Source organism: Antrostomus carolinensis, unplaced genomic scaffold, assembly GCF_000700745.2.
Source record: "Antrostomus carolinensis isolate BGI_N321 unplaced genomic scaffold, ASM70074v2 scaffold4141, whole genome shotgun sequence".
In the NCBI taxonomy this organism is placed as follows: Eukaryota; Metazoa; Chordata; class Aves; order Caprimulgiformes; family Caprimulgidae; genus Antrostomus; species Antrostomus carolinensis.
Window position 1 is genome coordinate 27,040 of NW_010291825.1, and position 14,988 is coordinate 42,027.

Below are 14,988 nucleotides of genomic sequence, written 5' to 3' on the forward strand. Positions count from 1 at the left end.
GTAGTATCTATTATATAACTATACATTTAATATCTACTAAGCAGTTTCAACATTGATTCAGTCTTTGTGAATATACTTCATGTTTTAAAAAAGAATAGCAAATAACTCACTTTGTTTGTTAGTACTCTTAATGAATTTGAAATCAGCTTTACTTTTTTAAACCCATAATTTCAAACTGGCAGCTGAAATATAAAATATACAGTGTATTTTATTTTTTGGAGAGGTGTTAAGCATCTTCTAGAGATTGTGCTGTTAGATTTATTTTTTTCCCCAAGTTTTGCATCAAGATTTGATACTGTTGAAATAAGTAATTCTGTTTGCCTTTCCTTCTTCTACAGGTAAACTATTTCATATTGACTTTGGTTATATTTTGGGTCGGGACCCTAAACCTCTACCTCCCCCAATGAAGCTGAACAAGGAGATGGTGGAAGGTATGGGAGGCACACAGAGCGAACAGTACCAAGAGTTCCGTAAGCAGTGCTACACAGCCTTTCTCCATCTCCGCAGGTAACAATACTATATTGATGCTAAAGTTTATTAGAGCCACAATGATGCGGGAGACTAGTACATGAGTCAGAGAAAATATTTCTGTTGAAAATTCAAAATTTGTTTGACTCTGAATGTAGACACAAGAATTTGCATGAAATGAAGGAATGAGAACAGTATTGGTGTAATACGGGGATTGAATGCAATTGTCCTTCATGTTACAGTCCCTGATTTTGCTTGATTAATAGCCTAAACAGCTTTTTCATAATTCCTGTAGGGTATTAAATTATATCTTGCTTTTTGGATATGTTTTTTTGCCCTTAAGCAACTTTTTATCTAATTATTGATGATCAAGTAAGTGTCCTTTTAACTCTTAAGTCATTACTCATTTGGTACTTTATCCTCCTCCAGCTTAGATTATTGATGATCAAATTCTTTGGCTTGAAGAAGGCACATACATAAGCTTGTTTGGGTTCAGGTCCTGCAGGACAAAAATTAACTACTTGTAGTGACAATCAAGTATGTTAGCAGATTCTGTAGATACTCAGAACTGTGACAGCTAAAACCTCTTGAGACTGTATTTGTTTATGAACCAACAGATCTCTCCTTTAAACTTGGAATCAGCTTAATTATTTTGCAGTGACTATATTGCTTACTATCAACTTTCAGAGCTGAGGAGCTCAGCTTTGTCTGTTTGAACAGAACACAGGTAAGCAATCTCGGTCTGTCCAGAGATTAGTACATCTACAATGGAGATGAAAGAATTTCACTTTAATATCAAGATCAAATAATGGAAACCTCCAAGTACGTGGAAAAAATAGTAATATGAAAAGCATACGTGAAAAGTACATATAGCGTGAAAAGTAAGCAGTCGATATGAGGTAAAAATCTGCATGTAGTTCTCCACTTGTTAAGGGGAGAAAGAGTAAGGAGTTGGCTTATGAACAGACATTAATGGGTTAAAAGTCATTCACCAGCCTGAAAAAAACGGTGGCGTGTTAGTTAGCAAACAATATTAATGACTTCAGAGAACAATCAGGAAAGCTAATGTATATTCCATATTCTAAATTTTGCTTAAAACTGTTTCGATCGAAAGGTCTGTTGTGTCAGTGAAGGATTGTCCACTGCATTAGTTTATGTAATGATTTGCTACAAAGATCATCATTAAGTGTAGAGTATAGCAATAATGTGGGTATAAAACTAAACTATAAATCAAGATGGTTTCATTTTTAATGTCTGGGATTGTAGTTGTAATTATAGTCTCTCCAATATTTGTTCAGTTTAATAGGAAAATATTTTTAAATGGTTCTGGATAAATATCTTTAAGGCTTTCAACAAAGATAGCATAAAATAATATTACTTTTAATTTAAGCAGATAGAACTAAAAATTATTATGATTACTTGTTTACTTGAAAAAAAAATAATTAGAGGTATAATGTTTTAGTTCTAACAGTTCTGCATGTTGACACAAACGCGTTCACAGATACTTCTGGCTACGTAGTGTGAAATCATAACCTCTGACTGCGAAGACAAAGTGTAAACTCCGTCATCTTCATCAATTTGTGTTTTATTTTTTCTTCTTTAGTTCCTTGTGGTATAGACACTTTTCTACATATTTCAAGTGCAGCAACTTAGTGTTTCAGGATTCCTGGTGGAATAAGTGTTGCATAGTGGAAACAAATAAAAACAATTTAAAACTTATAAGTGGAAAAATAGTTTTTGTTCATTATTTTAGGTTGAAAGCAGTTTGGCATACGATCACTGGTGTGCGTTTTATTGTTGGTTTGGGGTTTTTTCTCGGGGAGTGGGGGAACTGCTTTCCACTTTTTTGAACAACAGTAATGAGTTGTGTATTTGTTGCCAGTGCTGTAACGAAGGAGCAGCCTCTGTGTTTTGAATGTGTTGCAGGGCAAATTGTAGCTGGCAGCAGAATCTGCATCCTCACTTGGGCTGTAGCAGCCTTTTACACCTTCATTACACACACTGAGCCTATTTGAAGATGTTCAAGTCCTGTTAGGTGTCAGCATTTCCCTTTGAGAATTCCCAGTTTATACATCCTCAGCAGGATCCAGCAGAGAAGAATGCAGCTGCAACATTTGAGAGTTTTTTTCAGGATGAAGTTCTAGATTGCCTTGTTCCTTCCCAAATAAAGGTTTCCCCCATGTTAGTCATATGAGAAGTTTGGTGTTCAGTTTGAGTTAGTGAGCATAAGTAAGGACAAGAGTAGCAAGTAGGGAGAGAAGTTGTAGTTTGGCCTGAGATTTGCTCTGTATGGATGGAGATGTCCACTTGGCTGGACCAGTGTTTTTCCCCAGTCTATTCTCAATGGTATAGTGGACAGAGGAGACAGTATGGGTCTGAATGAAAAGCACTATAGGCAGCAAGAGGAAAGCTGTGATGACCCTTGGGAAGCGATGATTCTTTGGAAAAGTTGTAGCTAGGCATTGCAGGGTCTAGTCTTGTAAACTAAAGAGAAAAGAGCAAAGGTGAAACTGGATGGGATCAGGTCAGTTTTGCTTGAGTCTGGACTGCGAGGAAATACTTTGGGAAGAATGAATACCATACCAAATGAATCCATTGGGGATTATACGTAGTCTAGAGAAGAAGTGAGTCTTGGGGGGGTCTTAAGTTCTACTGCAAAAGAGGTGATCACGTTTTAAACTTAAGAATTTGTGAGTTAGACCAGATAAACAGGGCTTTAGTCTTGAACTGCACTCTATACTTTTCTGTTCTGTCTTTGTAGCGGAAGTTTGTGGCTTCAGGATAGAGTATTGCAATGTCAACAGCCTAAATATTCAGTTGGTAACAGCTGTATACATAGAGGCCAGTAAATGTTGAAAAAATATAGAAAGGAGTGCTTAGTATCAAGCATATATTTAATGAGGTATTAAGCGCTTTAAACCAAATGTTGCCATTCTCCGAAAAGATAGTGGTGAGAATTTGAACTTTTGTCTGATGTAGGTTTCTTTCTTGGTATATATGAGACCTCTTCTGTATAGAAGTATTCTGTTGGATTTCTTGAATTTTTATAGAACCTCCTTATTTTTAGCACTTCATATCCAAACGATAAGTTTAATCAACCTCCAGTGTAGCCAAGTTCTCGTTTATTTTGTAAATTAATTTGTACCGAGCTTTAAGGAAAACAAAGAATGCGTTTACGTGAGAAGTATTTGAGTCAGGTTTAGGGGCTTAATTGAAGCTTCTGAAACCCAGAACTCAGTTCCTAGTTTGTTCTGGCTGTGGATGATGGTCAGGCATTCCAGAGGCCTTTGTAATATAGATGTCAAAGACAGGTGGTATGACTTGCCTGACAAAGGTGTTATGTTTTTTACAGGTCAGATTCCTAGCCCAGGTATTTCAGCAAAATGTCTAGTCTTAGGATGAATTTGGGCTGTCAGTTGACCAGCTGTGGACATTTAGGCATATTTGCCAAAGTTGTTGCCTATAGGAGGAGTGACAGCCAAATGTCTATAGTAGGAACCTCTTACTTTTCTTGTCCACTCCTAGTTTTTTAATAAATTTTCTAAAAATCTGTGAAATCTGACAAGGATCCGAGAGGCAGTTAACAAGTTTACTTGATAAGCTCTTTTTGATCCTTAGACCACTATCTAATTGATTACTGAGTTAAAGAAATGTTGGGGTGAGGGACAAAGAAGAGACCTGCAGGTAGTATCATGAGCAGCTCTTCCCTAATTTTTGTCTCTTCCCACTCCATACTCCTAAAATTACCTTTTCTTGATTTTTTTCTTTTTAATTAGGTTCTTCAGATGATCTTATGCTTCCAGTGCTTTTACTGTAAGCACCAAGAACCAAAAGACTTCATTGTGTGGAGCAAAACCAGCTCTTAACTGGCATCTAGCAATGATGCCTAGACCTTTGACATCTCCTTTACAAACCTCCATTACTTAAATAACCCCTGTAAACTGTAGTGCTCATAACCTCTTATCTTCCATGTGGTTCAAGAGCAAAAGGGACTCTGAGACTCTGGACTCCTGGGTCAGTTCAAACGGAAAACTACCACTGGGAGCTACCAGTGACCTAGAAAGAGACTTGAGAGAATGTAGCTGTAAGCTTTAAGCGTGTTTAAAGTGAGATTTGCTTGTTTCAGACAAGTAGAAAAAGAAATTCATTAAAACCTATGGTGACTGTTCCTGGCAGCAAAGCAACTTGACTGCCAGATTTCTTAGCCAGAGCTGAAACAAAATAGTATTGAAACTTTTATTTTCCTTCCTTTTAATTTGTGATAAAAGTGATTTTTTTGATTCCAGCCCCTCGCCCCTAGGAAAATGAAGCAGAACAGCTGAAACAAATTAGACACAAATTATTTCTGCCCAAACAGTTTGTTTAAAATGCTTGTGTTATAAAGGGTTAAAACTTACATTGGAATATGTTAGGTAGTGCTAATTTCAGTTAAAAATAAAGTGTCAAGAGTTTTTGATGGAATTATGCTTTTCTAAAGAGATTTTTGTTAAGCAGTATTTACTTTGTAAAATGTGGCTATGAAGCAGTCCTTTTGTGTAGTTAAAATACTTTGTACTTCTTGCAATTGTCAGCTTATATGTATTCAGCAGCTTGCTAATAAGTTTTGCAGCTAAGAATTCATTTCCTATCATCTATGAAGCTCCTAGTGCTCTTAGCAAAGCAATATTTCAGATTTTGAAGTCAGTTATGTACTTTATCTCTGAAAGGAGACTAGATCTCTTTACAGAGGAAGGGACGTTTCAGTTTATGTTGAACAGCTTGAAAATTATCCTTTCAAAAAGCAACTTGCAGCTAATTTCCTGCAAGGGCAAGATGGTATTCTTTAAAAGACTCACAAGTGCTTCCATCACCATGTTAAAACTGAAAACTGTACTGTGTCTTGTCTTTTTTAATGGTTATAAATGACACTTGTACTTTGTGAGTGTAGCATGCCTACCAACGTTACTGCAGCTTAACTGAGCAACTGCAGACTTCAATCTTATTAAGTCACTTGTATTCAGCTTGTTATGGCAAAAGGCCTTGCAGCAGCTTGAAAAATCATTTCTTGTAATTGTGAAGACTTCATCTGTTTGGTTGCTAATTTATATATTATTGCTGTATCACTAGTATCCTTTTTAATAAAAAAAAACCCTTTGAATCAATATTCTAACATATGTTTGTCCTACTAGAAGTAGAAAATGGTATTAAATCTTACAATATTTGAAACCATAGTTTATATTTGATGTGTCTCTGAATAAAAGTTCTGAAAATTTCTAGAAAATTTTAACAAAACGAGCAATCTCTTCAGTTTTGGCAGTTTGAGACGGTTTGAGGGTTAAACTTTCACTACTACTATCAGATATCTTATGTTTTAAACATAAATGCGTTCAGCTACAGTGTTATGAGTGCATCTCATCTGAAGCATCACCAGTTCACGCTAATGATGATGTGTTCTTAAATGAAGTTTTTTTTACATAATGTCTGTTGTACAGTTTACAAAGTGCTTTACCTATTCTGCTCTTCTGCTTAGGTATTCCAACTTGATCTTGAACTTATTTTCCCTCATGGTGGATGCCAACATTCCAGATATTGCTCTTGAACCTGACAAGACTGTAAAAAAGGTAATTGGAAAACTTCCCTTGTCTTTCAATAACCAAAGTCATAGCATCATAGAATGGTTTGGGTTGGAAGGGACTTTAAAGATCATCTAGTTCCACACCCCCTGCCATGGGCAGGGACACCTTCCACTAGATCAGTCATCATGTCATTAAATTTTCATGACTTATTTCTAGCTGGTGACCTGAAAATACTTGCTCCTGTTTAATAAGTTCTGAGTGATTTCTAGGGTCATTGAAGTTAAAGATAAGAGTATATAGTTTTAAGATCATTTAGCACATGTGCCCATAAATACGGAATTGCTCTTTATCGTTGATGCAGTAGCACGTAGTGCACACTCTGCTCTTGCATTCTGTTCCAAGTGGTATTTTAGCATTCTGCTATGGACACTGATCCTACCTTCTGAAACTTGATAAGTGAAGCAATCAACACTGACTGTACTGTGAAAGACTGTTCTGTCTAGTCTAGAATCCTACAAGGCATGGATGATTTTACAAAACCTATCTAGTGGTAGATATAAAAGTAGTCTGCTACATGTGTAAAACTAAAAGCCTGGTATATCTTCATTATTAAAAAAAAAATTGTTTACTGTGAAAAAACAAATTCTTCTATGAAACCTGTCCCATAATTATAATTTTGTCTCTTTGCACCAAGATGAATCATTCTTCTCCATTTCATGTTCCAACAACAATTTACATTAAAAATACTGGATGAGTATTCATCTAGATTTCATTACACTTACATTTTAGGAAAATGTTCAGTTTTTTATAACCTGATTTATAATGAAGGGCTGTCTGTTTTAAATCCACAAAAGACTTTGTGGAGCCTGTGTATCCAATGGAAATCAGTTCAGTGTAATTTTTATTCAAGCAGTGGATTTTCTCTAAAATAGGCTGTTCCTCAGTGTTTTCAATAAGCTATGAAAGGAGACATTCAGAATGCTTAAATTAATATTTAATATTATAATATGATGACCTTAAAGAAAACTAAACTGTGACTCCAACTAAAACTTCCCTTTTGCCTGGAAGAATTTGAGCATTCCTGTTCAGAGTTTTTTGGTTTCAAATGAATGCAAAGAATTAATTTAATTTCCAGGAAGGCTGGACTGTCAGAAGTGCTGTATTTTGTGGTAAAGATGTCAATCCTCCCTCAATTTGATTGTTTTCCTGAGAAACTGATGGCTAATTCTTTTTCCATATCAATATTTAAACTCCACCTCTGTCCCTAAATGCCCTGCAGAGTTTCAATAGGTTCCTGACATAAGAACATGAGAGACAGAGGTTTAAAGTAGCAATCAAAACGGTTCAATACCTATCAAGTTCTAGATGATAGGAGTAATTATATTTTTGTAGAGAAACCTTCTTTTGAAGGAAGAGACCTGCCTAACAGTATGCTTACAACACATGTCTTGGAATTTAGTCTTTATAAATATGAGATGTTTGCCTCTGCATACCTGTTGGAAAAATGAGCAGAAGTATTTTTATTTTTATTTATTTTACTTCAGGAGTAGTAAAGAGAGGAAAACCTTTCAGATTGTGAAGTGTACAAATATATGCACAATAAATCCTGGTAGAAATTGAAGTATGTGTTTACAGACAGTGCAAGGGCTAATTTTGGAAAGTATGTTGTTGATTAAAATAGCCATCAAGAGATCAAATGTATGGTTTCATTGAATGCCAGAAGTGCTGGTTCTTTTTGCTTGCAGCAATAAGTTTGAGAGTTGCTAGGTATTATAATCTTGCTCATCCAGAGTTCACTGTTGCTTGACGTGATAGTGCACATCCTTGTTTTGAATGCTCTCTCATGAGCTCTGACATTTTCTTTTTTTCAAACTTGAGTCTCCCAGTGTTGACTGACAATTAACATGCAGTGTCCTTGTTTCTTACTATTATCTTGACATCGTATTTTATGTTGGTAGACTCTGTGAAAGCACTGTTCAAGGGTATATTGCTTTCTCTAATTATAGCAGGATGTCAGGTTCTGTAAAATATTTGTAAAGAATTATTTTACTGTAGCACCACTTGAGTATTTCAGACACTTTTAAAACTCTCTTGCACTATATAAATTTCCCATATAATTTTCTTAAAATAATGAATCAAGATACAGAATTGAAAGCCAACAAGTCTTTTCTACAGCTGCTAAATATGTTACAGTTCACTGATGTAAAGCATGATTGTATTATATCTGACTGGAGACCATGGAAGGAAGCAGAATCTAAAAGGAAGTTCTAAGAGCTGTGAATGGGATCAATGTGGTTACTTATAAATTCCTTTACAAAGTCCAAATGGTAATGTTGCCTTTGCCTGAAAAGAACATAAGTTTATTTGCTGTGTGGCAGTTCACTATTAGATCAAATGCAGCAATTAGTTATTGGGGTACTGATCTCTGACAATGCTGCAGCTTGTTGAACTGTGACTTTTAGCCTCATGGGTCTATTCACAGAGGTTTTAAAATGTGAAAGGCACTAGAACTGAACCAGCAAGGCACGTATTTCTGATAAGAAGTACACATCATTTTTATGTTTTCACATTTTTTGAGAGGAGAAGATTTTATCCTAAGTTCTGTAAATTCATTTACAGTGTTCTTGTTCTTTTAAAAAACAAAACAAAACTCAAACAGTAAGGTATGATGAGAAAGTTAACCAAATTGTTTAGCTTGTTCATAAATGTTTTCTTTGTAATTCATAGACTTTTCAGACCTCCCCCAAGTATTATTATTTTACATAAACTCTCGTTTTTTTCTGACAGCTCAGCTGTTTTAAGCTCCTGTTAACTGTTCAGATTTCATCCTTTTGGTTCAGAAATTGTCCTTTGACTATACTTCTGTAATTTGTGCAAAAATAATACATCATAATGTCATCTCTAAAGTGCAGGTGAACCTTCCATAAAACAGTTGTTGACATTATGATCTACTGGATGCATACAGCTATGTTCAAATCTCCTATGACAGTAGTTGTTTTCTTTAGTTCTCAATTTTTAGTTTTATGTTTTTGCTTTCAAAAAACAGTTAACAGATCAGCGGCAAATGGGTTAGGATCAGAATCATCTTAAGCTATTATAGAATGGTAAATGGATTGATTTTTTTATTTTTTTTTTTTTTTTTAAATAATGTGTTAGAAAACTTGTTTTGGATATTGAATGCCCATTAGCCTGCTCGGATCTTTCTTGAGCTCTGTTAGCACTAATAAAAACAGGAACAAGGTGTCTTGCATCTCTTGGGCTGAGTGGCAAGTTTGTTCAGTCATTTAACAAGATAATACTGTACCTTGTTGTAGGAAAATTGAATAAATGCTTTCAGCATTTTTTTTTTCCTTAAAGCTTTGAACAAAAAATCCATATATATTTCAAGAGACTCAAATTAGCTAAAGATCCATTTTAGACTGACCTGTAAAATTAAATTACCTTTGATGTGTGAGTCTGGTCGATAGCCATTTCAACTGTGATACTGCTTTCATGGAAGACTAAGGTGCAGATTTACAAATGTTTCTGTATCTAAGAAGGTATCCTGCTTAATAATGTAGGTGGAAGTTCATAGCCAGCATTTTCCTTACTGGTGCTGTAGTAATACTCATTTTCTGTTTGTAGAGCCCTTGTTTTTGCTTTAGGGGACTGGTGAGCCAGTGAGGCTCTGGTCACTGAGGTAACAACATAAAGATTACTTTATCTAAATTTGGTGATAAATCGGAGTACTACTGTATGATTAAAGTACAAGGAAATTTATATAGTACAGGAAAAAAAAAATCTGGTTTTTAAAGAAAGGAAAGCTTAGTGAAGGCAGTATTATGCTTCAGTTATTTTGGCAAACAATTTGCTTGGCATAGAGATCTTTGATACAGGAATTTTTTGGTAGGTTCATCTGTACTTCTGTTACCAAGTAAGTATGAATTATTCTAAAGATTACTTCTAAAGAAATGTTTTTCTTGAAAGACCACAGTTTTGATTCCTCATGACAATGTTAGATGGTTGCTTAGGTTCCGGTCTAATCTTTAGCTTCACAAAGTGCCACAGTGCATCTTCCTTATTTCTAACAGGCAGGGAGGTGCTTTATGTTGCAGGAAATATCTGCCCACTGGTGAAAAATAGGCTAGATGTAAAAACATGCTAGCAGGTAAAGCTGCCTTTGGAAATAATTTTTATGTTCCCCTTTTCTAAACTTTCAGAAAATAATTTACTGAGTTTTTAGAGCCAGAATGGGGGATTAATATTTGTAATCATACATATGCTAAATAAAAATAAAATTTGCATATACCATATGATTCTGATGTTTAGAGTAAAATAAATTGAAATAGAGTACTCCTGTAATTTTGTAGGACTTGATTTTTTGTGCTGTTTTTTGTTACTTCCTGTGATATATATTTGTATTATAACAGAATGATCTCTAGTTAGATTGAAAAGATGGTTGGAAGTCAGCATTCCTTGGACTTTATTATGTTCAGACAAATCAGGAAACAAAGTAAGATCATAAAAGAACATATTATGTAGAACGTGTCCTCTTCAGTGAGGCACTGGATGATTTGAACTATGAATTTTATTTTTATTTTTTTAAAGAATCCAGACTGGTATGTTAAATGAGACTTTTTAGAAGAATCTGAGTACAGAAAGCGCTCTCAAGGAATGTTATTACTAACCTGAGGAACAAAAGGGAAGGTAGGATCTTTATAGTTGGAGTGTTTTTCCCAAAGTATGATCTACCTTCCAGTAACAACATTATGTCCTTAGGAGCTAACTGACAGAATGTAATTGTATAATCAAGGTTAAAATCTAAGTGAAGCGTATTGTCTGGGTGTCATTTCCGTCCAATAGTTGTGAAAAGTCTTGAGAGAAATATGTATTGAGTCAAGGCAAAATTGAAACAGCAGCTTGTGTCATGTACAGCTTTCTGTAAAATAGGTATAGATTGCACCTGTTTGACATGGTTTATGGCACAGGATGGTGTAAGTGAAGCTGGGTGCTCTGTTTCTGTCATCTGTGGAGGTACTTCCACATTTTTCTTGTTCAAAAGAGAACAAGCTCTACACAGACTGATTTTACTCTATGAGTGAAAGACAACAATGTGGATATTTTCTTCTTACTAATATTAAAAGTACCAGAAATTCCCAATTACTTCAACTGAAGACACAAATTTAGAGCACACCAAAATTTGACAGTTCTTGCTTGTTTTGCATAACGTTTGTGTTCAGAAAGTAAATCGGTGCAGATCATAAAGGTGCATTCTCACATTTAAAATCAAACTGAAAATTAGTCAGCATTGGTTTGGGGTGGGGGTGAGGGAAGCTCTTTTTCAAGTGTCACAATTATTCTTTGAGAGTGTGTGGGAAAAACATTTTTCTACCAGCTATCTACTTTCAGCAGATATACCCAACATCACTAGATAGATTAGCTAGTACCTTTTGATTGCAAGAAAAGCTGCTTGTAGTGAGTCACTTCCTCACTCCAGTTTTGATCACTGTTTTTCTCTATAGAAAACCACAGAAAATGTTTATTACCAACTACACAAAATTGTCCCCATCCTCAAAACCACAGGAACACTTTTCAAATTCTTGGTGTTTTGTTTAACGGTAAAATCTTTGTCAATTTTTTACCAAGAAAAGTAGCTGCAGAGCTTGAAATTAGTTGTCTTTTTGATCCTTTCATCTTCTTTTGTGCTCTCCATACTATTTATAAAGAAAACTGTCAGCCTAGTGTACTTCACCTCATGGTTCATGACGCCATCTCCTACTTCCACACTCTGATTTAGGCTTTTCTGAAAGCCTGCTTCGGCTCAAAAATGTCACAAAATGAAATTAAATTGAAAAGTAGCAGAAGATTCTCCCCAGTTTGCCTCTCCCTTTCTGTGGCCTCTGAGGTAATTGCCTTTACATTTTCCACTCTTTGCTTATTCTTTTCCACTTCTCAGTTTTCAGGGGAAAAGCTGGGCTGAAATCTCTTCAGGTTGACTTGTCAATGCATAACTGATAATAACATAAAGACTTCCCCCCACACCCCTTTTTTTCCTACCAGTGCTACTTGCTTTTTTATTTCCAGTACAGCTGCAACACTAATTGCTAATTGTTGGGCTTTTTAAAATTATCCAGTGCTATAAATTTAAATAGTAATGACTAAAATCTGGAGTCAATTATACAGCCAGTTTTGCGTAAGGAAGAGATAGACCATCACTCTTCACATGTAGCTAATGTATTCAGCATTGTCACCTCCTAACAAAAAAAGCTTTTGATTTTTCGACAGGAAAGCCAGATGGCTTCTATCTGCCCTTCATAGCAAATCTGACCTTTAAATTAGAAAACATCAGGGACCAGTGATTCATTGGTGCACAAAGAACTCGGCAGGCATTAAAGGACAGTGTCCTAATTGACTGAGCTGTGTTTCAGATGCCCATTGATTAAAGAAGGTGCTGCGAAGATGCTGCAACTGTTCCATTTACAAGCGAGGTTATTGTGACCATAGACGACACAAATACCTGGTTTTCAGCAAGCAGTAGGTAACTGCTGTTTATAAAAGCAGCCCCACTCAGTTTTGGTAGCACCTTTGGGTGTGCACAGGAAAAGGAAAAAATCATACCATTCAGCAGAGTGGAAAATTTTCTTCTTACAGACTGTAACCCTTAGAACACCCTCTGTGTTTCCAAGTCTGTGCAAATACTGACTAGGTCTCATCCCCCTTGATAAGAAAAAGAATAGTATAAGTGTATGGAAACTAGCAAGAAGAGAGAGAAGACATGTTTTGTCCCTCTTATATTAAACATAGCAAAGTAAAAGGATTTTTGTTCTATGTGTATAAAAGCTGAAGCACAGATATTCTGTGACTTGAGGTACAGAAAGAATTTCTGAGCTAGCTTTTTTCTAAGCCTGAGCTAATTTTGCCAGTTTCTTAATCTGATTTGTAGTAAAACTCCCTGTGCTCTTTCTCTGTCCTCTCCAAGAGTTAGTCAATGGATAATTGAGAATTGAGTTCACAAGTTAGTGAAGTGGAAAGGACTTCTAATATTGTGCTTGACATGCCTTTTTAGGCAGTGGTTATCTGTCCCTTTTCACCTGAATGAAAATACAAGTATTTGTTAAAAGGTGGAGCTAGGAAACATTGCTGAGAATTATTAACACCAAGAGGAAGTTTACTTTTATAGGAGAGAGAAACTCAGTTTTCCTTGATTTCTATGATTCCTTGGTCAGAGTCTGTTTGTTTCAGTATTTATATTTGCTTGCTGCTCTGGGGAGGTTTATTCTTTATAGAAGTGTCACATTGACATGGAGCTTATTTGCGGACATTCATCTTTCCATTTGGGTAATGACACTGCAGCTGCAAACCCGGCTTTTCTGTTTCTAGGCTGTTGATTTTGCATGTATATTCATTTCAAAATTATTAAAAAAAAAAAAAAAGAAAGATGGAATAAACATTACAACATGAACAGAGTGTAAGAACACTCCTATGTTCCTGTTGCTTCATATCATGCAATGTATTTGATTAGAAGTTTTTGGCCAATATGATTAAATTCTGAGCTGGAACAGCATCATCTTAGTGTACTGCAGCAGCTGAAATCCTTATTTTCATGGAATTTTAATTTAGAGATGTTAAAGAACATCTTTACTGGTTTCTATTTAAAAAAAACCAACCCCGCCTCAAAAAAAAAAAAAAACAAAAAACAAAAAACAGATGCCTACACAGGCTTGTTTAGAAACTACAGGTTGTTTGAATCATAGCCTTGAAAACAAAAGCTATTGTTGGAGTAGTCTTTCAAGTAAAATTGTTCATGCAAATAGCACATCTGAATAGTTTGTACTGTAAGCTGTTTGGACTGCAAGCAACAGGGAAAGCAAGATCATCTTTTGCTGAAAAAGATGAAACGTGGTAAGTGTTAAGCCAAGAGTTTAATGCCAGTTTCTGCTACATGAATGTTGGATGCTGATTGTTGCTAACAATTATAAGGCAAAACAGTAAAAATAATCGTTAAGAAACCCAACTAAATATTGTTGTTTTCTTTTTTTGGCTATCAGCTGATTTTTATCTAAGGTTTTAGCAGTAGTCAGGATGCTTATATCCAATGCATTTTATGGCCCAAGGAAAAAGAACACTTGACGATTCTCTTAAATTTAAGTAGCTGACTTAGCAATGAGCAATCCCATATTAGAGTGTGAAAATTATGTAGCTAGCAGTCACAGTAAACACCAGCAGTGCTGCTTAATGTTGCTGGAAGAATAAATACTAGAGTAGCCAGCAGTCTTCAGAACAGCTGACTTGCAAGTTGTCTGGAAATTAAACAGGATTGAGAAAGGATTCCCATATGTACATGATATACTAGCTCAAAATGCATTACTACCTTCATCAGTAATTATGAAAAAAACTGCAAATATTTATGAAGCATGGATTTAGATACTGCCCTGAAGTTTATAAAAGCTTCCTAAGAATTTCTAAGAAGTTTGTTTTAACTTTGAGCGTTAAGTACCTAATCCATTTTAGGTAACGCTGTAGCAATGCAAAGATGATTGCTAGTTAAAAAAAAAAAAAAAAAAAAAAAATAATAATAATAATCCTGAGTTTAATAAAAGGATAACTATGGCCTGTACGGTACAGTAGGTCAAACTTAAGGACAATTAAAAAACAAAAACATAAAAATCCACTCTCTGGTGAGAGGGAGAGGGCAGTCTTGTGGTTAAGGAGCAAAAAGCAGAAGTGAAAATCTTTGAACTTTTGCAGTGAAGTACACTTACCTGCACTAGCAGGGTTTTCTTCAGTATTTCATCTCCTCCTTATTGCCATCCTAATTTTTATACTGTACACAGCCCTGTGGGCATTTCTATGAAATCAGCTTCATACAACCTGTTTGATACCATTTTCTAAATGGTAGTTGTTTTAGTTCTCCTTCAAAACACTTAAAGCAAGTGAGTTTAGTAGCAATTAACACTGCCCATTATTCTGGTAGATGTTACGCTCT

At 35.4% G+C, this 14,988-nt stretch overlaps 1 protein-coding gene across 1 annotated transcript in view; it reads left to right on the plus strand.

Annotated features, from left to right (window-relative positions):
• Positions 1 to 14,988, plus strand: part of PIK3C3 (phosphatidylinositol 3-kinase catalytic subunit type 3) — a gene marked incomplete at its 5' end in the record, with an annotated part of 51,029 nt that overhangs the window by 26,432 nt on the left and 9,609 nt on the right. Inside the window, 2 exons of the mRNA XM_010176718.1 lie at positions 339 to 507; positions 5,978 to 6,068. Of these exons, the coding sequence (XP_010175020.1) occupies positions 339 to 507; positions 5,978 to 6,068 (260 nt within the window). The remainder of the gene's footprint in view (positions 1 to 338; positions 508 to 5,977; positions 6,069 to 14,988) is intronic.